The 25,526-nt window shown below is 37.6% G+C and overlaps 2 protein-coding genes across 14 annotated transcripts in view; one reads left to right on the top strand and one right to left on the bottom strand.

The window, feature by feature from the left end:
* Positions 1-3,502: 3,502 nt before the first annotated feature.
* On the top strand, positions 3,503-20,267 carry slc29a1b (solute carrier family 29 member 1b). Of its 5 annotated transcripts, XM_084395142.1 has the most exons (14): positions 3,503-3,555; positions 4,301-4,472; positions 11,449-11,521; positions 12,353-12,434; positions 12,612-12,781; positions 13,443-13,582; positions 14,486-14,620; positions 15,135-15,232; positions 15,308-15,389; positions 16,161-16,228; positions 16,305-16,413; positions 17,347-17,432; positions 17,864-18,063; positions 19,223-20,267. In XM_084395142.1, exons 3-14 carry the CDS (start codon positions 11,496-11,498, stop codon positions 19,332-19,334), a joined length of 1,308 nt encoding a protein of 435 aa, XP_084251268.1. In that variant the 5' UTR covers positions 3,503-3,555; positions 4,301-4,472; positions 11,449-11,495; the 3' UTR covers positions 19,335-20,267. The 5 variants fall into 5 exon arrangements, with proteins under 5 accessions (XP_084251268.1, XP_084251269.1, XP_084251267.1 ...); XM_084395143.1 differs by lacking the exon at positions 4,301-4,472 and having other exon boundaries at positions 3,537-3,555; XM_084395141.1 differs by lacking the exon at positions 3,503-3,555 and having other exon boundaries at positions 4,269-4,472.
* Positions 20,268-21,745: 1,478 nt separating this feature from the next.
* Positions 21,746-25,526, bottom strand: part of tmem63bb (transmembrane protein 63Bb) — a 47,144-nt gene continuing 43,363 nt past the window's right edge. For 3 of the 9 annotated variants that reach the window (XM_084396040.1, XM_084396035.1, XM_084396042.1), the window contains one exon: positions 24,188-24,512. In XM_084396040.1, the coding sequence (XP_084252166.1) occupies positions 24,330-24,512 (183 nt within the window). In that variant the 3' untranslated portion in view covers positions 24,188-24,329. Of the gene's footprint in view, positions 24,513-25,526 lie in introns of all 9 variants that reach the window. The other 6 variants (XM_084396038.1, XM_084396041.1, XM_084396037.1 and 3 more) reach the window with 3 other exon arrangements.

The following is a 25,526-nucleotide window of genomic DNA, read 5'->3' as shown; positions in this document are numbered from 1 at the left end:
AAAAACAGTTTTGTCTGTCTCTGTTGTTCCTTCACTCTGTGATCCGCTTCACAATCTCATGAAATCTCCAGAGCAATCTTTGTTGGATGAGATTCTTTAAGGGGACGTTTAACACAACACCGTTTTCAACTAAAGATGGAAAACGTACGCGTTTTGGCCGATTATTTACACCATAACGTCGTTTTGGAGTCTGAAAACACAAACTTTTGAAAACTGGTTTCAAAGTGCACTTTTCTGAAGTTAGCGTCTCTGTGTAAACTATAAAAACGTCATGCGTGTTACGTGTTCAATCAATAGGCGCGTAGTGTTTCTGTTTTGACAATGTTGGTTTCATTTTAATTTCAGTTAAAGTTTTAGTAATTTTGTGTTACGGTTTCGTTCCAATGAACTGCAGTAGCCAAGGCAACATCTATTTATATATCTATACCCGCCGTCAGATCATTTGGACGTGTGCTGTGTTCAAGAGATAACAACGATATAAATACTGTTAATTTTCTCACACAAACCGCTCGTTTCGTGTCTTAGGCCATCAATGTGTACTTATGATGGGGAATTGTTTCATTTGGACGATGGGGAATTGTTTTAATTTGGACTCTGTGCTTGTGTTTTGAGCCAGTGACCACATGCATTATATGACTGACAGACAAGAACGGTTTGACCTAAAAATATCAAAATTGAAACTACTGCGGAAACAAAGACACCTACATCTTGGATGCCCTTGAGGTAAGCTAAAACATATCAAAAATTAATTTCAAAGTGAACTATCCCTTTAAAGCAACACCAAAGCACATTTCCTCTTCGGTCCCCCTACAGGTTGGAAGCGGAATTGTTTATTACCGCTGTTGTAAATAATTTAGCCTATCGCAGCCTACCGTCCATAGACAGTAAAAGAAATGGACACAGCGACCCCATAGACAGAGAAAAGTGAAGTCACTTAGAAGCTCTCACTTCCTGATGGTCGAGCATACTGCGCAGACTCAAACTGAGCTTGACGACGTAGATGTGACGTGAGCAACCCGTCTGTCTTCTAGTAGCTGTGCCGAGAGAAATCGAAATCATTCCCTTCCGAATCTTGCAGAGACGGAGAGTGTGAGTAGGAGGTGTCCATGAGCAGGAGCAGGAGAAACATTTGCTAAGTATTCTGATTAATTATATTGTCATTTTGCCTCCACGTCCCCCCGATTGCCCGCGAGCTTCTCCTCCTGTCCGTACGGTAATCTCTCTACTGTGCGACAGAGAGTCGCGTGGTTATGACGCAATCGTTAGCCTATTTTTACAAAAACTGCTTCTACGGGGCCATAACGTAAGATACAAGGTAATGGAGCCTTTTATACATTTTCGTGTTTCTTTAGAAATAAATAATGGACAAATGGAGTCTTCAAACGCCTCAGATGTAAAGTTATTCGCTGTCAAAGTGACGCCAAAATGAATGGAAGTCAATGGCATGCTAACAGCAGGTGATGGTCCGGTAATCAATGGCGGCGCCCTGGGAAGCTTCAGTTTCCGGCTGGTGGATTACCCCCTTGCTACCGTCGCACGCACGCTATCTGTTCATCCAGCACCGGCTTTGAAAATAACGATGTCCACAGACAAGGTAGAGTATGTTGCATGATTTTATGAAAGTATGATGTATTGCGACATCAGAAAGGAAGAAAAACGAAATAATGACATTATAACGCTTGCCGTAAAGCAAGTCAGATTTGTAGTTTCTTATGTCTCATTTGAACTACAGTGCGGTTATAGCCGATAGAGGGTCGCAAAACGAATGCAGAAGTGCCGTTCACCCTGTTACGAGTTGATGAACCACTGAAACGATTTTGGAAACTTCATTTTAAGGTACAAAAGATCTTTGGTGTTGCTTTAACTGGATTTATTACACGGCTCTGTGGAATGCTTGATTCTGATTGGTCAATCGCACCATCCAGCGGTAAATTATTCCCAGACAACAGCCGCTGAAACAGAAACACAGGCTCATCCGGGTCACTGAAGTCATCAGCGCTATACACTCGCTAGGAACGGTTTTTCTTTGTGGAAGTTTTGCGTTTGGTGAGCTAATAAAATATTAAAACTCAGTTGAATCAATATTTTGTGTACAGTTATTTAATTATGCAATCCAGTATCGTGGACTCGCTCTCTCTCGTTTCATTCAAACGCTGATGCCGCCATTTTGTGACTATTGTTTTGTACACCGTTGGATTATGAGATACAAACAGGCACGATTTTAAAACAGTTTAATCTGAAATTAATATCTCTGATCCTCATAATTATTTATGTGGTGAAATTCTGTGTAAACATCCGTCTAGTTTCTTTGATCTCGCCGCTGAAACGGCTTCTCCGCGGAAGCTTTGCGTTTATAGACCTAATAAAATATTTCAAATCAGATCAATATTTCATGTCTAATTATTTACTTATGTGGAAAGTAGCGTCTGGATAATGTACATCCAGCCGGTTGTTATCTCAGAATAAACCCCCTTCAGGTGTGTGTGTGTGTGTGTGTGTGTATGTGTGTGTGTGTGTGTGTGTGTTTTCTCAGAATAAACCCCCTTCAGGTGTGTGTGTGTGTGTGTGTGTGTGTACCTGTTTTTCTATCCCAGTGGGGACTTCAACCTGAATGCACACAGACTCATGGGGACTCGTGTCACAGTGGGGACCTAAATAGAGGTCCCCATGGGTAAACAAGCTTATAAATCATACAAAATGAGTTTTTTTGGAAATGTAAAAATGCAGAAAGTTTTCTGTGATGGGTAGGTCTAGGGGTAGGGTTAGTGTGTGTGTGTGTGTGTGATGGGTAGGTTTAGGGGTAGGGTTAGTGTAAGCAGATAGAATATACAGTTTGTACAGTATAAAAACCATTAAGTCTATGGAGAGTCCCCACAAAGATGCGTATACCTGTTTATAGTGAACCAGACACGTGTTTTCTCAGAATAAACCCCCTTCAGGTGTGTGTCACACACACACACACACCTGAAGGGGGTTTATTCTGAGATAACACACACACACACACACACACCTGAAGGGGGTTTATTCTGAGAAAACACACACACACACACACACACACACACACACACACACACACACACACACACACACACACACACACACACACCTGAAGGGGGTTTATTCTGAGATAACAACCGGCTGGATGTACATTATCCCTTATTTAAACAACAGTATATCAGCAACTTCCTCCAGTCAGCGAAAGATGAGCTCTGATAAACGTCACTGATCCAGTCTCTGAAGTGCATGTGTTCACACTCACCCAGCGACTGCGGGGCCGAACGCCATGAAATCACATCAGGTCTTTAAGCTGTAGCTGATGCTTCGGTCAGTCTGCATCTCATGGGTGGACGAAAAGCAGGACATGCTCTCGGCCCACGCTGACCTTTGACCCCGCAGTGATTGGGCTACTTTAAAACACACATGCTGATGACCGTGGTCAGCTCTCACTCATGAGAGCATTCCCGCAGATAAGAAGAGCTGATGGTCTTTGAACTTCTGCTGTGCAGAACAGAGTTCAAACACACACACACACACACACACACACAGCTGTCGCAGGTAGGGCTGCTTTCAGTTAATACTCCGTATATTACTGTGCAATTTCTCATATATTTTAGCGTTAAGGAAATACAAGCAATATTCGCCGCCTCTTTTTTTCTTTCTTTACACTGATGCCAAAGAGTTAGACTGATCAATGTTGACCGTGACTAGAATACTGAATTATATCCAATGTTAAATGACAGATGAATTCATGTAATAGTAAATCTTATTATTATAATCATCATTAATTGCTTTGAGCACTTTTTTTTTTTTTTTTACTAAAATGCTACACATTTGTTATGCAAGAAAACGTTTAGTAGAAAAGGACGAATGTCGCAATCGGAGCAATTATGGGTTTATAATTGTGGAAAATGACTGTGTCCATTATGATATTGCACAACAGAACTGACAGAATGAAAGGCTTAATTAATTTGACCTAAATGATTAATCAATCCGACTGTTAATCACACCCTTTACGGGCGGTTAATGATTCTCTAAACTATCGGCTCGACTAACAGCATTGCATCAGAAAGCACTCGCTGAGTCTTATTGATTTATTTGCTTTGCTTTTCATTGTCAGTGAAATCCTTCCTTTTCCTCATTGTGAGGTATTGTGATGTTAATGAGTTGATCTGTAGATGTTGGAGACTTCATTATTGGCTTTATTTCAGTAAATAAAGATTTTACTGTAGTTAATACTGTAATCAAACTGTGTGTCTGTTATCACACAGACGACTAATATTTGGTTTCTTTGAGCGAGCAGCGACAGAAAAGGCATTTACACACACAAAACATTGCGTAATAGTGAAGTGCACGTCACTGAGAGCAGACGTCTGTACGCATGAATACACTCAAGCTGGAAAACGTCACTGAAGTTGGTGAATGAAGTTTAAAAGATCAACACACATCTTTCTTAACAGCTCTGTTCAGTAAAGGTAAGAGCGGAGTCTTTTCCGACTGATTTTCTTTTGTAAAAGGAGGGTTCAGTGCAGTTTATAATTTGCTGTCATTTCACAAACTAGTTTCCGTACTGGTTGTGTGTCATTGCAGAAATATGATTTAATCATGCAAAAAGGACATGTCATTTCATCATAACTCACGCCAACGTCAACTCGATTCAAATCATATTTAACCCTGAAATCAAAAGAAGAATCTGATAATAACATTATGAATTTATCTAAAGCTGCTTTGAGTATTGTGAAATACATTTTTTTTAATTAATTATATTTTGCATTAAAAAAGACCATTTAGAACAACTGAGACTTTTTTCATAGTGAAATACTTCATGACACATTTTTTTTTTTAAATTGCATACAAAAATCTTTAATGTCATGAAAATAATGTCAAAAATGCAAAACATTAAATAACCATAAAAGGCTTTATTTTCTTGAAGCAAAATATTATATCTAATTTTTCTTCTGAATTTGGGGTCAAATATGACCTGGATATATTTCATGGAAGCTTGTTTCTGCCAAGGAGTAAATAATGAAAAGTTATTGCCTTTTTATCTCACAATTCTGACGTTATTTCTCACAATTCCGAGTTCATAACTCACAATTCTGAGACTAAATTTTTTTTTTTTTTTTAATTCTGTGCCGGAAACAAACTTCCACGAAATATCAAATCTGACGCGAGTAAAAGACTTTTTTTATTCTAATATTCTGTAGCTGTTTTATGTGGTGATATAATATCAGCCAGGCGGACTTAATCAAATAAATATGTAAACGAAATGTTCTTTTATATCTAATTTTCCACCAAAACACAACATTATGGTTTGGCACTGAAACCCTTATTTGTCAATATATCAGTAGACTTGATTACTAAAGTTATTAAGGAGGAAATGGTCCATCGACAGAGTTGTTTTTGGGATGTTTACACACCGTTCCTCTTCACAATGCGGTCCTAAAGATAAGCCTGACAGTGCAGAAGAGACTGAGGAATCACGTTCACTTTCCTAAACCACACACACACACACACACACACACACACACACACACACACTATAAATAGACTCCAGCTTTGTTTTGATTGGTGTATTAGTTCACGGCTTCATTGTATTCCCGCAGAATGATGTGTGTCAGTTCTTAGTTGCGTTTCCCAGAGGTTTCTCCTATTTAGGGGAAATGATTGAGACATTACTGAGATCTCTTTCCTATGGGCCAGAACACTTGAGTCATTTTGAGCCTATGCTGTGAAACATGTCGCATCTTGCAGTGAAAAGTATTTTATCGAGGTACGTGACTTTACAGATGCAGTCAGACGAGAATCTGAAGGCTGTTGTTGGGTGGAGGACTTTAATGATTGTGGATTCAGGGGTTATAAATAGTAAAAGGGCACTAAGGACAGTCGTTTACTCGCATATCTTCATGGCTTTAAAAGTTTATTAGCGGTGCTTGCTAAGACAAAGATTACTATTACTCACTCTTAGAGTCAGTGATTTGACCAAACCTCTAATTCTAACTTGTCCTGCTTAAATATTTAAACATTTAGCAGATTCTGCAAGGTGTATGTGAACTTTCAAACACGACTAATATATGCAAAATGTTAATTATTTTTATAAAATTAAGAGGGATTGTACTCTAATAAAGGGGGTCGTATGCATGCTATTTTTTTATTTAGTGCTGTCCTGAAGGCTCCAACATTCACTGATGCATTAAGAATCAGGGGGTGAAAACTTTTTGAATTTGAAGATCAATGCAAATTGTATTAATTTGTCTTCCGGGAAACATGCAAGTAAGACATAAAATTTTTATATGACAGGGTTTTATGTAAAATATCAGCACTAAATAAAAAAATAACATGCATTTTGTTATAATCCATCTTATCTTGTTAAAATAATTAACATTTTGCAGATTCTACAAGGTGTAGCCTATGAAAACTTTTGACCAAGACTGTGTATATATACACTATACGGACTTGCTACTGCTAACAGACACTCAGACACACTGCTGTGAGCATGTAAGATCCTCAGCCGATCCAGGCAGGTGGAGCTGGGGAGGCGGAGGGGTTCAGAGGAACTCTTATAGCTGCTACACCACTAGCTTACAGCAAACAATTACTGAATCACACTGTTTAAATGCAGAGCAAGCATCTCATTGGCTGCCGGATCAGCAGAGGCCAATCAGCATGAGCCATACGGTAATGATGTGATTGCATGTCAAAGGACCATCATCCTAATACGCCATCTAGAGTTTCATGACTGAACACACTCTGGCGTTTGAGACGTGCAGATACAGACACTTAAAGGAGAAGTTCACTTTTAAAATGAAAAATCTGTCATCATATACTCACCCTCATGTTGTTTCAAAGCTGTATGAATTTCTTTCTTCTGCTGAACAGAAAGGAAGATATTTAGAAGAATATCAGTAACCAGACAGTTTTTGGGTCCCATTTACTTCCATAGTAGGAAAAAAATATACTATGGAAGTCAATGGGACCCAAAAACTGTCTGGTTACTGATATTCTTCTAAATATCTTCCTTTCTGTTCAGCAGAAGAAAGAAATTCATACAGCTTTGAAACAACATGAGGGTGAGTATATGATGACAGAATTTTCATTTTAAAAGTGAACTTCTCCTTTAATCTAATGCAGATCTTTACAAGAGCAGACTTTGCACACTTCTAGGAAAGAAACGACTCGTTTCATTAGATTCTTTCTCTTATTATATCTCCAAACAGGCTGATTATCAACAGTATGAGCTCATATAATCAGCACATATAGGATCTTTACACACGGTGCCGAATGCAAAATACAGTGTAGAGAGAATATTTGCCAAATTACTTCTTTGACATGAAAAAACAAAACAACTGTTGAGCTCTGAAAGAGAATTAATAATTCATTCCTTCACTAAATTGCGTTACTAAACAACCTGAAAAGACACAGACTGAATGTCAGATTGACGTCCTGAATGTCTTTAAAGCGACACCCTTTCAAATAATGCTGAAAAACACGCCTCGTTTAGGGATAGGACCAGTTAAAATATGCATTATGAGATATGAATTACAATATGAGTAATGCAACTTATCCTTACTCAATTAATGTTGCAAAATTCTTCAGTTATGAAATTAATGTAATTATTGTAAAGCAGCTTTAAAAATGCTATGTTGTCGTTTAGATCCAGATCCATTCAGTTCACTGTTGATTCAAGTCCAACTACAGTCTAGATGTTGCAAAGTTTCTGGATATAAAGTGTATTAAAACCCCCATATAAGTCTCCACATATGCATTTCTGTATAATACATTAATTTGGCCACTAGAGGGCTGCATAACCAAAACATGAATTCATCCTGTTGGAGATTCATACACAATTTCATCACACTTTCTGCCATCAAAACTCATGAACATTATAGTCTGAACTGAACTCTATTCATCACTGTACACTTGCATTATGATTTTTGCTAAAGTCAATGATCTCCTCAGGAGAAAACAATCATATTTGGCCGCCACTAGTTTAGTTAGAGTTCCAGACTAGTCCCTCCATCTACACCTGTAACAAACTCATGCGAAGAAGACAAAATGCAGAAATAATTCTGAATATTTTTACCTTTGATTTTAAATGTCGTTGCATCGATCAAGAATCTCTGAAAGTCCTCAGATCACTGATGAGTTTTCTTTGATTGATTTGAGCGAAGAGAAACAGCGATAATCATGGCGATGACAGATGGCCTCATGGGATTTGTAGTCTCATGGGGAATGTAGTTTCATTAATATTATATTTACATTTTATCTTTAACTATCAATATTCCAAAAATGGCAGCGCCCTTGTTTCTCTGGTGCATAAGGTCTATATAGGCTACCTTATAGAAACGAGGGCGCCGCCATCTTTAGAATATTCTCTTTTAACTTCCGTTTTTGCGGTCGCTCTGTATATTCCTATGGCGCTGCTGTCCAGGAGTAATTAGCTTCTGAAGTGGATTTACTTAATGTAAAGTTAACGAAAGTTATCATGAGGATTGTAATTTTTAAAGCAGATGACTAAACAAATGTCAGTCGACCGGGAAGATTTTAAAACGAGCCGTACATTAATAAACACGCAAAATCGCAGACCGGAAGTCAAAAGACAACGAGCGCAGCGCTGAAAATTCACGCTATGAATGCTGATCGGTCAATAATTAATTTGCATATTAAAATCAGTTTAATAATAACGAGTGGCCCGAATTAATAATGTAATAATTGATATATGTTTAATAATTCAGTACAATATTATATTACATTATTTTAGTAGCCTATAGTATTTTTTACTAGTAGGCTATTATATTGTTATATTTATTGAATATTACAGTATACTCCTCCATCCGTGAAACTGTTTCTCTGCAGGGTGTGGCGGCGCCGCTTTGCTGTAATTTACTAGTTTTCCACGGATGCTTTTGCCAAGCTGTATTTCTGCTTGTCAGCTCTTATCTGCAAAAGCATTTCTGTGGGGAAATAATTCTTTGATTGGATTGTTTCCAGCATATAGGCCTACATAACTTATGCTATGCGCTGTTGGCCAAAGCTGCTTTTCACTTGATAAAGCCCATGGATCAGGTCGTATCTCACGTTCTTCACGTTCTTCTGGCCTGTTGGAGAAGTCGTAGCCTGTATAAAGGGATTTGTTTTTGAAGCCTCTATCTCTGTGATGATGTTGAATGCCTGGTACAGCAGAAGTGGAGAGTTCATGTGTGTGTGAGTGGAACCAGAGGCTCAGGACACACACGTGGGCTGTGAAACCAACACAGTTCATATTAGAGAGAACCTCAGCTGAACTCATGTGGACGAAACACTCACTTCCCATATCGGCACAGTCTCGTGATTAGCTTTGCCCACTTCAGCATTTTTAAGATGCAACCCATAGGTTTTGTTCCTGAGGCCTTGTATATCCGGTGACTGGCAGTTTTCATATCCAGTGTCATGCATGATCATTTTACAATACATGAAGTGGTAAGAAGTCGCGTCTTACGCCATTGGCACGTTGGGTCGTCATTGGCACGTGTCACTAGTAAACCCTGTGAAATGCATCATGAAAACTGGCATGCATCAGAAGTGTGGCATGCAGGCAGAGAGATGTAGGATATTAAACTGGATGTGTCAAAACTTTCAAGTGACTCCAGAAAGAATGCATGTTCACACTGTTATTACATAATTCCACAAAATTATTTGTGAAATATTGAGCACCATTAACCACATATTAGGCAATGTTTATTTAGATTAATATCTGACTCTGATTACTAGTTTTTGCTTCCGTCTAACACACAGATAACACAGACACACACCTGTGGATCTTCCTCAACTGTCGTGAATGTTGGTGTAACACTTACTTATAATGACACCATGCAAAAATAAAGGTTTACAGTAACAGATGTGACTGTGTGTTTCCTAGAATGAGTTTGTGTGATCAACAACATACAGTAACACTGGTGTTACACAACATACAGATGTGCCACAAACCAAACCAGTGATTATTTTTTAATTTAATTATTTAAGTCATTAAATTAGGCTATTTATTTAAGATTTTGTGCCACAATTACGTCAGTATAGCTGCTGAAATCTGTCTGGAAGAGTTACGACATGTTCTGCAACACCTCGACGCAATCCATCCATCGCCACATACCTTGTTCATAAAAACCAGATGTGCCACTAACTACAGTGTGTGTGTGTGTGTGTGCCAATGGCTTCTGTGTGTAAGATGCCACTTAATGTTAATACAGCTACTGGCCCTGAGGGGGAATTAAGACACTTATTAGTGTTTTTATAAATAAATAAATAAATAAATAAACAAATTAAATATACAAATAATATTAAAGGTACACCATGTAACGTTTACACCTCTAGTGGTTAAAAACAAAACTGCACACACACACACAGAAGGATTGATGTTGAAATGACTCATTATTTAAATTTGGTTAATTTTGAAACATTTTGAAACAGTGTAACTTTAATATAAATATTAAATATAAAATAATACAATAGCTGTATTTACTCTTTATTTCTTCTGCAAATGTATGCTCTGCTTCATTGTTAAGAAATTTCCCACTGAATGTCAGTGGTTTAGTTGTTTTGCAGACGTGTTTCAGTTGTGTTTGTGTGTGTGTGTGTCTGGATGTTGCTGGTGCAAACGCTCAGATAAGCCTATCAGTCTTTAAACCTTGCAGCTCCTCATTACATATGCACTATATGGACTTGCTACGAGGGGGGCGGAGTCAGAGGAAGCGCTAGTAAAGTCTCCTGCAGCTGTGCAGTGTGTGTGTGTGTGTGTGTGTGTGTGAAGATACTTTAGTGTAAGAGCTACATTCCAGGGTCAGTAAGTTTTTCACTTCACTTTTTTTATTTTTTTTTATTGCAATTATTAATAGTGTTTGTGAAACTTTTGCTTTGCATTTTTGTTCTGGTTAGTTAAGATCGAAAGATATGAAATAACTTTTTTTGAAAGTTTTGTTTAAATGCTTGCATGTGTTTAGTATTCTATATTTTTTTTTTATTTGATTCTAAGTATGGTTCCTGTACTTATAGTGCATTGCAGAGGTTCAGTCTAAGGATGAAATATTAGTCAGATTCAATCTCAAAAGTTCAAAAAAGAAAGAAAATAAGAAATTATAGGCCTAGTTTGTATAAGAAAATGAAGCTTGTTGTAATAATATTTATTTATTTCTTTGGTTTTAGTTTAGATTTAAACTTGGAAATAACTGAAATGAAAGGTTTTTTTAAGGTATATTCTTGAATGATATATGGTATCTATTAATTATTCTATATTTCATTTAATGTAAATGTTGTTGTTATATGCTATATTATACATGTTGTAATTATGATTACACTTACATTACATTATATTCTTATTTAGTCTTATTATATTCTTTCATTGAACGCTTTCTGCACCTTTTCCAGTTTCCTCAGTTTTCTTTGTCGTGTATCTGAACATGTCCATGTTCCTTCCAGGTGCTTGAACAATACAATCCAGTGTCATTTTTCTGCATCTCACAGACATGGACCCTCATGTGCCCAAAGACAAGTGAGTTGAACATCTAATCTCGCTGTTTATCGCGCCAGTCCGTCTGATGCAAAACCCTGAGACAGATAACAAGAACATGCAGGCATGCTCTTTAACTCTTTCCCCGCCATTGATTTTTTGGGCAATCCGTGTTTCCAGTGTTATACTGTAGGGGGCGCTATTACACATCTACTGAAAGAGTTCAGAATCTCCTGATCTAAACACAGGAGAAGAAGACGCAGAAACAAGCGATAGAAACGTTGCTGACACACATGTAAAATAACACGATCATCAAACATTAAAGCATAATAAATCAAAACTGCGTGACGTTACTGAATGTAATGTTGAACCCATGTTTCACATGTTAATGACTGAAGCTCATCCGGATGAAGACTTTGACAAAAACACCATTTTCTCAGTTTATTGTTCGAAACTTACATTCAAGTGTTGATCAAATAGAATGCATGAAGCTCGAATACAATGTTTGGGTCACACTTTATTTTAAGGTGTCATTGTTACAGAGTAATTATATATTTAAGTAGCCTACTGAGTAGGCCTAATATTAATTAACTACATGTACTTACTATAGGGTTAGGGTAGGATTAGGGTTTGGTTGAGGGTTAGTTGCATGTAATTATGCATAATTTACTGTTATTACTATGGTAAGTACATGTAACAAGGACACGGTAAAATAAAGTGTTACGAATGTTTGTTTACAAGAAAAAAAAAACACTGGCAGGGAAAGAGTTCATCTCATCTAAGTAGCTACATTATATTCTGTAGTCGGTATGAAAAAACATTCATATTTCAACAACAGTGATATTGAGATTCCTGCGTGTCTTGTCGTGACAGATATAATGGCGTGTGGTGGATTTTCTTCATGCTGGGTTTGGGAACTCTTCTGCCCTGGAACTTCTTCATGACGGCCACAATGGTAACTTCGCACTTGCATCACATAATAAGCTATTTTGCGTGAGAACATGTGAAGTGGTTTGTTTTTTTGCCATGTGGACGACCAGAAATGCTGACGAAGTGTTGCAATACTGCAATAAGCAACTGCACTCTCAAAAACAGGTGACACATTTTTTTGTTTTAACTGTGTATCCTGTAGTATTTCACCAGTCGTCTTGCAGACCCTGTGAGTGAAGCAAACTTCTCAGTCAACGCGACAGAAGAAGCTCCACGCAGCGTCTTACAGGCCAAGTTTAATAATGTGATGACTCTGTGTGCGATGGTTCCTCTGCTGGTGTTCACCTGCCTCAACTCAGTCCTTCACCAGAGGTGACACACACTCTTCACACACACACTCTTCAACACTCACTAACAGGATCACTGAATCATGGGCAGTGCAGAGCTTCAGCTTTCAAGTGTCAAAGTCAAAAGAAAGAACATAAGAAATTAGTATGCATAAAGAAAATTAAGCTTGTTTTATGACTCTATCTATCTATCTATCTATCTATCTATCTATCTATCTATCTATCTATCTATCTATCTATCTATCTATCTATCTGTCTATCTGTCTGTCCATCCATCTGTCTATCTATATTAATCTATCTATCCATTCATCCATCCATCCAAATAAATATTTTATAAGTAAATATTTGATTTTATTTAAATAAATATTTCTATTTATTTCAACATTTTTATTTATTTATTTCAATATCTTTGTTTGTTTCAGTATTTTTAGTTATCTAAATTATTATGTATTTATTGCATTGTGACATTATTTTTTAATGGCAATTAAACACAATTTACCATCAAATTCTCAGAGAAAAAGTTCTTAAAAATAGGCTTGATTTTCTTTATGGAAAATATTTCAAATATAATAATATATGTATTTTTTTTTTCCGTTTTTTGTTTGTTTTTTTGAGTCATTGCCAGCCAGACATGTCCTTGATCATATCCGTGATCTCCGCCTCTAAAGTGAGATTTGATCCTCCAGAATTCCTCAGAAGATCCGGATCGCAGGGAGTCTGACGGCCATTCTGCTGGTGTTTCTGCTGACCGCCATCCTGGTGAAAGTAGAGCTGGAGCCGCTGCCGTTCTTCATCGTCACCATGATCAAAATCATCTGCATCAACTGTGAGGCTCCTCAACCATTCACACTCAAACTCAACACACTTGCTTATTTGTTGGTTATTTAAATCAACATGAAATCTGATATAGAACAAAGTAATAACTTGCTCAACCACTTTTTCACTGTGAAATACGTCATGGAAGCAGAATCCCAGCTAACTTGCGTAGATCTGACTCTGTGAGACTGTAGTTTGAATTAATTCTTTCGTTGCATGACGCACACTAACATTACAGTACAGAACGGCTCTTTCAGCATATTATCCTGAACATTGTATAAGCATTCTTTCGTTTCATGTGTCGTTGAACAGATAAGAGGCTCTCAGGCGTAATTTTTTACGCCCGAGTTTTAAGCATTTTAATTTTAAGCATTTTAGAGTTTTAAATTTTAAGCATTTTTTAAATGTTACTAGTCTCAGAATGTTTCCGAGAATATTCAAAAGTAACATTCCAAAAATGGAATGTTGATCAAATGGAATGTTTCCTTAGCATTCACGAAACCAAGAAAAAAAAAGGTTTTAGATTTTTTTATTGCGTTTCGAATGTTCATAGAACTTTAATGGGAACATTATCAAAACGTTCTAAGAATATATTTTTGTTAGCGGGATGAGTTGTGAATGTCTTGTTTTCTTGATTGTGTAATTTGAAGGCGTGAAAAACCGCATGTCATGTTATTGGGCTCAGTAAGCTCATTGTTTCTGCTTTTAATTAATAAATTGTTTAAATTAATACATTTTTAGCTAACTGTGATTTTCCACATGTACATTTCTGAAATACATAACTTAGACTTAGTCTCCTCTGATAACAGATCACTGTGAATTGTAATGCATTTTCTGCAAAGCTGCTTTGAGATGATGTGTATTGTGAAAAGCGCTATACAAATAAACGTGAATCGAATTGAATTGTTCCCAGCGTTCGGAGCCGTCCTGCAGGGAAGTCTCTTCGGGATGGCCGGCCTCCTCCCAGCTTCATACACAACACCCATCATGAGCGGACAAGGACTCGCAGGAACCTTCGCCGCGTTCTCCATGATCTGTGCCATCGCCAGTGAGTCACAGAACATCATTTCAGTCTGTAAAAACAAGCACAACTAATGCATCTACGCTTTACAACTCAAATAACAAATACTTAAAAATACAAGCTTCACATTTTCCGCCATAATCAACAGATTTTATATTTTAGGGAAAACGGTAACACTTTACAATAAGGTTCATTAGTTAATGTATTAACTAACATGAACTAACAAAGAGTAATACATGTGTTACAGTGCATTAACTAATGTTAACAAATACAACCTTTGATTTTAATAATGTATTAGTAAATGTTCAAATTAATATTAACTAAGATTAATAAATGCTGAGGAAGTATTGTTCATTCTTAGTTCATGTTAACTAAGGTAGTTAACTAATGTTAACTAATGAACCTTATTGTGAAGTGTTGCCAGGAAAACTAATGTGAGTGCCTTAAACAAAGCCATTACTATAACAGATGCATTCAGCATTGAACTTTCCTTTAGTTGTGTGATGTAAAACATGCATGTAAAGCTGGTTGTGTCCCTCAGGTGGTTCTGCTATACAGGACAGTGCGTTTGGATACTTCATCACAGCGTGTGCCGTCATCGCTCTCGCAATCGCATCATACGTTGCCCTTCCTAAACTGGTAAATCTGAGCGTCTGAATGCATTGATTTAAAGCTGGAAACGTTCACAACATGTGCGCTGTTTCTCTTCTGTAGGCGTTTTTCCAGTATTATCAGGAGAGTCAGCAGAACAATCCAGCGGAGGATGAAGAGAACAAGATGGATCTGCTGAAGAAAGGTGACGTCAACTAATCCAGATCAGATGTTGCTGCAAAACGTGTCGGAATATTTTTAAAGGGGTGGTGGTTGATTATGATTTGACTTTTCTAACTTTAGTTAGTGTGTAATGTTGCTGTTTGAGCATAAACAACATCTGCAAAGTTACAACGCTCAAAGTTCAGAGCAAAGGGAGATATTTGCTTTTAAAGAAATCGCTTTTTAACAAACGGCTGGTAGAGACTACACCACATTCCTCCCGGGTTAGTGACATCACCAACCCTAGAATTTACATAAACCCCACCCCCTGAACACGATTTATAGATTATCAAGACAGAATATGCTAATCAATGACTAGAAGATAACTACACATCAGCTTCATAAATTCATCAACTAACCATTCAGAAATGTCCTGTTGCTTCTACATGTCGTCACTTCTTCTTGAGTCTCTCCATCATTGTCTGACTCCGGTTTGAACATAAAAGGCTAAAAGTTTTAGAAATTTTCAGTGCATGTGTGTCTGAGGTAAAAGGACACAAGCTCTTGAAGCTCCGCCCCCTGTGCCGGGAGCAGCAGCTCATTTGCATTTAAAGGGACAGACACAAAACACAGCATTTTTGCTCACCCTCAAAAAGTGACAACTTTAACATGCTATATAAAAATATCTGTGGGGTATTTTGAGCTAAAACTTCACACACACACTCTGGGGACATCAGAGACTTATTTTACATCTTGTGGAAAGGGCATTATACCACCCCTTTAAATTAAACATTGATTTGAATTGTACTTGAAGATCAGCGGCAGCAAAGCGATGGAGACGACGACAAACAAACACCTTCCATGTTAAGCATCTTTAAGAAGGTAAACGCACAGATGCACAGTAGCAACACTTAAAACATCTTAGCAAATGCATATGCATAAATATTTCTGTCTTCAGATCTGGGTCATGGCCGTCTCGGTGTGTTTTGCCTTCACGGTCACTATCGGCACGTTTCCTGCGGTCACTGTGGATGTGAAATCGAGCATCGCTGGAGGAGGAGCGTGGGGTGAGTGTGTGAGATACACTCGAGATCAACACTTCTTAACTGATGATCATCACTGAAGCCCGTTTACACCACAGGACAAAAACAGCATGCTTCGGGAAATCACAGTTATGACATAAAAAGTCAACATTGCGAGATAAAAGTCAATTATGGCATACTAAGTCATAATTATGATACATGATCATTATTTATAAAAAAATATATATGTCACTGTCATCATGTGATTAAAAAGGTGAAATTATGACAAAATTATGAGATAAAAAGTCAAAATTATGACATACTAAAACTATGAGATAAATCGGAACAAGATTAAAAAAAGTTGATGGACATACTGTCATTATGAGATAAAAAAGGTGAATTTGACATAAGACAAAAATATGACATACTAAGTCATCATGAGATAAAAAGCCAATGATATACCAAGTAAATTTAGTCAATGTCACGTTTTATTGACAAAGTCAGTTATGACATACTAAGTCATAATTATAAGGTAAAAAGTAAAAATTGACACTAAAATTGAGATGATTTGAATATACTTTCATAATTGTGACATACTAAGTCAAAACAAAAAAGTAAAAATTCTGACAAATCTTTATGAGATTAAAAAGGTGAAATGATGACATAGTAAGTCATAATTTTGACATTTTATCTCATACTTAGGATTCACCGAAGCATGATTTGTTTGTCTCGTGTGGCAGGAATGGGCTTCCGTAGATCATGTGTCTGATAATGTTTAAACGGCAGGGAAAAACAAATGCAAATAACCATAATGTGTTTGTGTGCTGAATTATGGCCGGAAAATAATGAAATCTTAGAAACCAAACGTAATTCTAAAAGACGTTTATGTAGTTCAGGAGAATATGAACACATTTCCACATCTGATTTACTGCTTATTTAAATGAAAAGCTACATGCCGACTGAATTCCCTCTCTTTAGAGATGTACTTCATCCCAGTGTCTTGTTTCCTGCTCTTCAACGTGTTCGACTGGGCCGGTCGCAGTCTGACCGCATTGTGTATGTGGGTGAGAAACATTCATGCATCTTTACTGCTGCATATTAAAAGCAATCTTACATTTATGCATCAGATCAAGTGCTGTACAAACATCTTTTTATCAAATGTTTTGATTGCAAAGTGTGTTTCTGCATCCTTTTCTTCAGTATAAAGACACCCGTTTTGATATTTTCCATCTAATCTCATTTTAAACTGACTAAAGCATTCAAATATTATTTTGTTGATGCATGGTTCATCCTGCAAGAGTTTTTTACTGTGACTGAAGTGAACATTAAATCACACAATTCACAAAAGGTGGGAGGATTTACGTACAGTAATAAATACAGATGACTGGATGGATATTGTGCAATGAAATTGAATGCATGGGTTTGATGCACATGTGTTTCTGTTTCTTATGTTCACCTCTCTCTCTCTCTCTCTCTCTCTGTGTCTCTCGCTCAGCCTGGTAAAGACAGTAAGCTGCTGCCGGGTCTGATATTGGCGCGTGTGTTATTCGTCCCGCTCTTCATGCTGTGTAACGTCCAGCCTCGTGTCAATCTGCCCGTCTACTTCACACACGACGGCTGGTTCATCGCCTTCATGATCCTCTTTGCCTTTTCCAATGGATATCTGGCCAGTCTGTGCATGTGCTTCGGACCCAAGTGAGTCGATCCTCATCTATCAGGACACGTGCACCTGAAATAACACGCAATGCAACACTTTAGGACATTAGTACTACTTTATTTTACAGTGTCCTTGTTGCACATGTAGTCACTATGGTAATTTCTATAAATTGTACTTAATTACATGCAACTAACCCTAAGCCACAACCTACATGTAGTTCATTATTATTACTCAGTACTTAAACTAAAAATCTTAATTTCAACTTTCATCAATTCAGTAATAAAAGCAATCTACTAATATTATATTATGGAGCTACCATAAACGACGAAGAGTTTTATTTTTTATTAACAAACACTGACATGGTTTAATAAATACTGTAACAAATGTGTTGCTCATTGTTAGTTAATGCATTAACTAATGGGGCTTTATTGTAAAGTGTAATTAAGTTATAATTAAACCAATGGTTCTCAAACTTATCCATAACTTGTCCATAAATTAAAATAATGGAATAAAACAATGAGATTTGAGAATTCCCGAAGTTTTAAGAGCTGAATGTTTTTAACCAATGACTTTTACAGTTATTTGTGATTTACTGCATAAGGATGTAGATTTTTTTTTTTTTACTCACAATTTCTACACGATAGAAAAATGTATATTCGTTAAGAAAATGTCCATGGCGTTTTAAGATTGTATGAATTTCCATAACTTCTCCCAGGTCTAGAAATCACAGATTTTCTATGGGGTTGAATTACAATTATAAATGACTTGAATTTTAGTTTTCTTAGCTTATTTTAAATCACCTTGGCTTGAGGCGCCTCGCTTCATTGAGAACCACTGTGTTTGATTCAATCATCATTTACAAAATCACATTTAAACTCAGCATGAAACTGAAGTTGTGAACATCTTTTCTTCCGAGTGAAACACGAACAAGAACAAATGTGGGCGGGGCTTGATTGTGTCTGTGGGGAATTGATTGGATGGTTGTGGTTTGCTATTGGCTGATCTCATGTGAGTGACAGGTTGCCCCGCCCACATTATCAGAGAAGAGAAGAGACGCTGCAAGAGGAACTTATTCTGATTCAAGATTATTAACACAATAACGATGTGCACTGATAAATCATTTAGAATAAAAACAGCTAAATTAAGTTAATCCAACAATCTCCGAATAGACCCAGTCACCTCTTGTGTTTGTCTCAGGAAAGTGGACCCGAGCGAGGCGGAGACCGCCGGAGCGATCATGGCCTTCTTCCTGTCTCTCGGCCTCGCTCTCGGAGCGTCTCTGTCGTTCCTGTTCCGCGCGCTCGTCTGAAGACACACACAGAAGAGCCCGATCCAGCGTTACAGCGCTTCACATCGGACCGTCCCGAGCCAGACCTGATCCTCAGCGGAACAGATCCCACCGGATGAGACCCTCAATAAACTCTCACGGCACATTATATACAGAACTTAAAGCTGACGCTACTGTTCAAAGGGGGAGAAATGAATGCTTTTATTCAAGGACACATTATATTGATCAAAAGTGACAGTAAAGACATTTATAATGTTACAAAGATTCGATTTCAGATAAACGCTGTTCTTTTGAACGTTCCATTCATCAAAGAATCCTGAAAAACTAAATGTATCACAATCAGAAATGCTGCTTTGCATCACTGGAATAAAGTACTATTAAAATATATAATATATTTAAATAGAGAACTGCCATTTTAAATTGCAATAATATTGAACTGTTTTTACTGTATTTTTTGATCAGATAAATGCAGCCTTGATGAGCAGGAGAGACTTCCAAAAACTTTTGAACGGTAGTGTATATTAGTATTACTACTATTGTTATTGTTTAAGAATATCGTTGTTTTAACATCTTAAATGAATAGTATTTCTTCAAATTGATTGCAAGTTTTTTTTTCTTTCCTTAAACATTTAAGATGAAACCGTGTCATTTTTATAATATTCAAATACCTTTTTCTTTTCTTTATATAAGTATATATATATATAAGGCACATATTGTATTGTAGCCATTTTTAATAATCAGATGAAGGTGAAATGCATTATGATAGTATTTAACTTGTATAAAAACATCAATGTGAAGTTTTTAAGTTTATAAGCGCATACGATCAAACCTGCTCTACCTCGTACTACAATAAATACATTTTTTCCCTCTACACTACATTATTCTTTGTAAGACGAGACACCAAAGTGGCAAATATTATATGCTTTATTATTAATAAAAACTTGTTTGCTTCTACATTGATCTCTATTCTTGTGTTTGTCCTGGTTGCAACAAACCTCTTAAAGTACAGAAGAAAAAAAATCTATAGTTTTGAGCTTAAGATCAAACACAGAATGGGCATTTTATATATAAAAAGTTTCTGTTTCCGAGAGACAAACAGCCGGATTCATACGAGATTGCAACTGCACTTCTGCTAATCAGGTGTTTGTGAAGAGACACGTGTCGTCTGAGGTTGAAACCGAATGTTGTAACGTTCAGCTCAGACGAAACCTGCCATGCATGTGGTCTGTCTGTCAGAAAGAGAAAACCGATGACAGACGCAAGGGGAAGTTACAGTGAAACTCGCAAATGCTCAATGTTACTAAAGCAACAACTGCTCCAATGTTGCACATCTGTGAGGAAGCTCAAGGCAATCTGTAAAACAAGAATGCTGAGATTTCTGTGGAAATGCATGCAAATTAGTGCACATTTATTTAGATAATGCATTATTTGCACTTTAGTCTCATTCTCATTATTAACTGACTTTTGGCTCAAACTCCTCAAATTTCATTATTAATAGTTGTTAAGTTTAAGTATTGTGTAGGATTAAGGGATATAGAATATGATTATGCAGAATAAGGTATTAATATGTGCTTTAATAAACAGTGAATATCCTAGTAATATGCATGCTAATAAACAACTAGTTAATAGTGAGAATTGGACCCTAAAGCGTTACCGCATATTTAAAACATAATATTTCAGAAAACTCACTTGTCTTTGGAAGAATTGGTTCTATTAGTTAATGTTTTTACACCATTCACTCGTATCACCTGCAATTGAAAGATACTAATACAACTGAACTATACAAATAGCTAAATATGAAAAATGATGCAAGACTATTATTCACAACTTTAAGTCTCTAAGGTCTATACCGAAAAGACTGATTAACTCACTGCTAGTTGGTTAAACTATAGTTATTAAAGTCCCCCTTTAGTCAATACTTTTATCCCTTAAAACTCATCTTTGATCACCAAAATGACATATTTAAACGTTTTTTTTCCTTGAAAAAAAATCTTCAAGCCTTAAAATATCTTGAGTGTAACTTGACACCCTTGCCTCATTTAGCATGCGTGGTTCTATGAATATGCAAATGAGCCCCGCCTCCACTCACTCAGCTCAGAGATCCACTGGTTGACGATCACACGTTGATCTGATTGGTTACAAGGTAGTTTGTGACGTCAGAAACACCAGCGATTTCAAAGCGTGTTTTTGAGACTGTCTTTGGTTCACTGCAGTTTTAAGGAGGAAATACTCAGCAATGCTGTCGACTTATGAACTTACACATGGTTTGTCTTAAAGCATATTAAAAACACCACATAGACACATAACTACATTAAAAGCTGGATTTCCACCACAGGGGGACTTTAAAACACATGTTTATGCAACAGCAAATAGTTTTAGTGAGTGACGCCGCAGCAGCGCCTCCTTCTGACCGACACAACACACAGCAAGTGCACAGAATGAATACCAACTTTTATTGATCAAGAAACTGAAGATGACAAATGCTTTCACCATAAGGACAACCTTTAGACAGAAAAAGTTTAAAAGAAATCTCACACGGGTTCTAGAGCAGTTGGTCTACTTCTACAGCGATGAGCAGAACACAAGAACAGAAACGGCTCAAACACACTGTACATCGGCATCAGAACTGTGCTGGGAATCAAGGTTTGTACAAACATCATCCTGTAATTCATTCTTGCATAACGCACAGCTCTGCACTTCAGAACTTAAATGTTTAGCTTATAAAACAAAGTCATGATATATTAAAAATCCATTGAGCAACAGCTAGCTTTATAATACATTACTAGTATCAAATACTTCAACAGGCTGAACATTTGCATCTCCAAACAGTACAATATTACAAAAATACCCGCACCGCTCTTTACTTCACCGCCAAATGCTGAAGAAACCTTCACGTCATTAACTCAATAAGAAGCAGGTGAGGAACCCCTAAAAAACGGGACAGTTCGGAAACGAAGAAATGGCCTTAATTTGGATATACAAATCCAGCTCATGTTCACGTCACACACACACACACACACACACACAGATCATCATCCGATCATCGACGATCTCAAAAAACACGGACAGACACAAATTGACGTCAGTATCTCCAGCGTGAAGCTTTCATAGGTTACTCTTTGTGTCTTCATCGATGAGAAACGTAGGAATACGAGTAAAAAAAAAAAAAAAAAAAAAAAAAAAAAGACAGATGACAAAGACACGGATGTAAACATTTTTTTGTCTTTCGGAAAATAAAAGAACACCTGAGGCTGTTCGATTTCAATTCTCACGTTACTTTGCGCCATTTTAGTACCAGTCGATCCGGATAATCGTCCGTGTTCCTGATGCAAACCGCTAACGGATTCATCCAGTAGCCTAACACACTCACAGTAAACAGACGTCAGACTGGATCCCGTTCAAATCTGGCACATCAATCTAGAGCAATATGATCAGCAGCGGGTATGAGGACATCAAAAACTGGAGTAATAATAATAACAACAATAATACAGACAGAAGTCTGAATAGATGTCATGATTCATTTCACTCAAGTACTAATTCATTCATGAAACACCAGCTGATGATTCTCTCAACTGTGTGTTGATTCACACTCGCGCTCGTGTCTCATGAATGATGATGTTGTGTGTTTCGGTTCGGCGTCCCGTACTAAAGTCTGTCATGTACTGAAAAGGTTTGTATATGTTATTGACACACACTTTAATCCCTTCAGGGTCAGTTTGCTGGAAGAAAACGGTCTTATATTGACACTCTAAAACATGATTGGCTTCTGTAAACAGCCAATAGAAACCTGGGATTTCAGACGGATTTAAATGTGTTTAGTCAGTTACAAACAAACCCCGAAAATAAGATGGATAATTCTTCACTTGATCATTCATGATTATAATTATGTGTTTTCTCAGCTTGGGGTTTATTGCATGTCTTTTGCGTTATGATTATTATTTATCTCAGTACTAAAACTGCTTCGTATCAACAGTCAAACGCTACATTTCTCGTAGAATTAGTACTTGGATTAGATCGACCTCGCGAGGTTGAACTACACAACGAGAAAAAGAAAAACGACTTGCGAAATGCGTTTCAATGGCGTTCTACTCTCGATTTCTCCGTACAAAAGCAGGCACAGGCTGTCCTTGTTTAAACTATCCAGTCTACAGGAACGCGGGAACATTCGATCACATTCGGTACGCAAACGACCAGTGAACGACTGATTCTCCATCGCTGATCGGTTTCTACGAGGACGAGAACTTCGGTGCTCTGTTGCAGGCATACAAACACATCCATTAAAGGTTGTAAAGGCAAAATTCGCATTTAAAATACCAAAAAAAAAGTACGAATATGGGCCATTCAATGACAACACGGCGCATCTCTGGGAATACTGTACATCAGGAGAAGTTCAGTCAGTCTCGTAGTGTTCTGGCAGAATACTGTACAGTGAACGCAGTCCGTCAAAGCCAACGCGTTTCAAGCCGAATTGTGGCGTTAAATGGGTCGCGATTCCTCCACGCTCTCACTATTGCATGTTTCCTTTGGGAAAACCAGATGAAATCCAATCGTTTAGGCAAAGGACAAGAAAAACAAGCAGCCGACTAGGAATGCTATCGCTGTTAAGGCGAACCATGGGATGCTTCCGAGATAAGAAAGAGGAGAGCTTTCTTTTCACCGTTCCTTTTCCTGTTCCTGAGGCTTATGGGTATGCGAACCAAACCAGGACGTATTCGTGGACCTTTACGAAAGGGGAAATCCAGGAAGGCTTGGTTCCGATTGGATTTGATTGGGTTTGGACCCTCCAAACGAGCGTTCATGCACGTGACGAAGCGTGTGGGCGTCGATGTGTGCGAGCGCGTGTGCTTATGTACAGTCTGTGTTCAAGTGTTTTGGCAGATGAGGGTTTCTAAGGTGCTGATGTTTTGAGCCAACAAACATCCGGTAAATTCAGCGTTCGACGGGGACGAAACACTTCTTTTTGCTTCTTCTTTTCTTATGCTGTCATCCTCCCCTCTCTCTCTCTCTCTCTCTCCGTTACTGGTGGACTTCGTTGGCGATGAGACTGTCCTCTCCGGACTGGAAGTCGGCCTCGTTCAGGCTGTTTCCACCGTTGATCATCTCCTCGTCCTGCGAGGACCCCTGACCGTCGTCCTCTCCACTGCCTGCGCCGGTCTCGTCGGAGTTTGGGTCCTGCAGGACCTGGGCGATGTACATCTGCTGTGGACGAGGAAAAACAGGCACTGGTCATAAAAAGGTCAATTTGTTTGTCATTAACAATATTTATGGAAAACAGGATTATCTTTGATCATTTAATATCAATTTTGGTAACTGAATCACACTGTTTAAATGCAGAGCAAGTATCTCATTGGCTGCCGGATCAGCAGAGGCCAATCAGCATGAGCCATACGGTAATGATGTGATTGCATGTAAAGGACCATCATCCTAATACGCCATCTAGAGTTTCATGACTGAACACACTGCGGCGTTTGAGACGTGCAGATACAGACACTTAATCTAATGCAGATCTTTACAAGAGCAGACTTTGCACACTTCTAGGAAAGAAACGACTCGTTTCATTAGATTCTTTCTCTTATTATATCTCCAAACAGGCTGATTATCAACAGTATGAGCTCATATAATCAGCACATATAGGATCTTTACACACGGTGCCGAATGCAAAATACAGTGTAGTGAGAATATTTGCCAAATTACTTCTTTGACATGAAAAAACCCACAACTGTTGAGCTCTGAAAGAGAATTAATAATTCATTCCTTCACTAAATTGCATTACTAAACAACCTGAAAAGACACAGACTGAATGTCAGATTGACGTCCTGAATGTCTTTAAAGCGACACCCTTTCAAATAATGCTGAAAAACACGCCTCGTTTAGGGATAGGGCCAGTTAAAATATGCATTATGAGATATGAATTACAATATGAGTAATGCAACTTATCCTTAAGTTTTTATTTGAAGTGGGCTATGGATGATTGGAAAAGAGAGGGTTAAATGTGCTTCATTTGGAGATCTTGATGTTGTCTAAGAATCATAGAGAATGCCTGTTTATGGCTGAATAAACCGTGACAAACTTAAGTGTTGTTTTAGTATCGCTTTTTAAAGCCATGTCTGAGACTATCTTCATGGCAAAAACTGAGTTACAAAAAATACAAAAGAAACCAAACAAATAAGAAGAATACGTTTACATCTGAGGGTATAATGGTTACTCAGTGAA

The sequence above is a fragment of the Rutilus rutilus genome (genome assembly GCF_951802725.1).
Source record: "Rutilus rutilus genome assembly, chromosome: 22".
NCBI lineage: Eukaryota > Metazoa > Chordata > Actinopteri > Cypriniformes > Leuciscidae > Rutilus > Rutilus rutilus.
This window is presented reverse-complemented; position numbering and strand designations above follow the sequence as displayed.

Bases quoted from the DNA above. Each gene is read 5' to 3' on its own strand.
- slc29a1b (XM_084395142.1), top strand. From the start codon at position 11,496: ATGGACCCTCATGTGCCCAAAGACAA. The intron at 15,233-15,307 runs GTAAATCTGAGC...TCTCTTCTGTAG, and splicing joins ACGTTGCCCTTCCTAAACTG to GCGTTTTTCCAGTATTATCA. The intron at 18,064-19,222 runs GTGAGTCGATCC...TGTTTGTCTCAG, and splicing joins TGCATGTGCTTCGGACCCAA to GAAAGTGGACCCGAGCGAGG.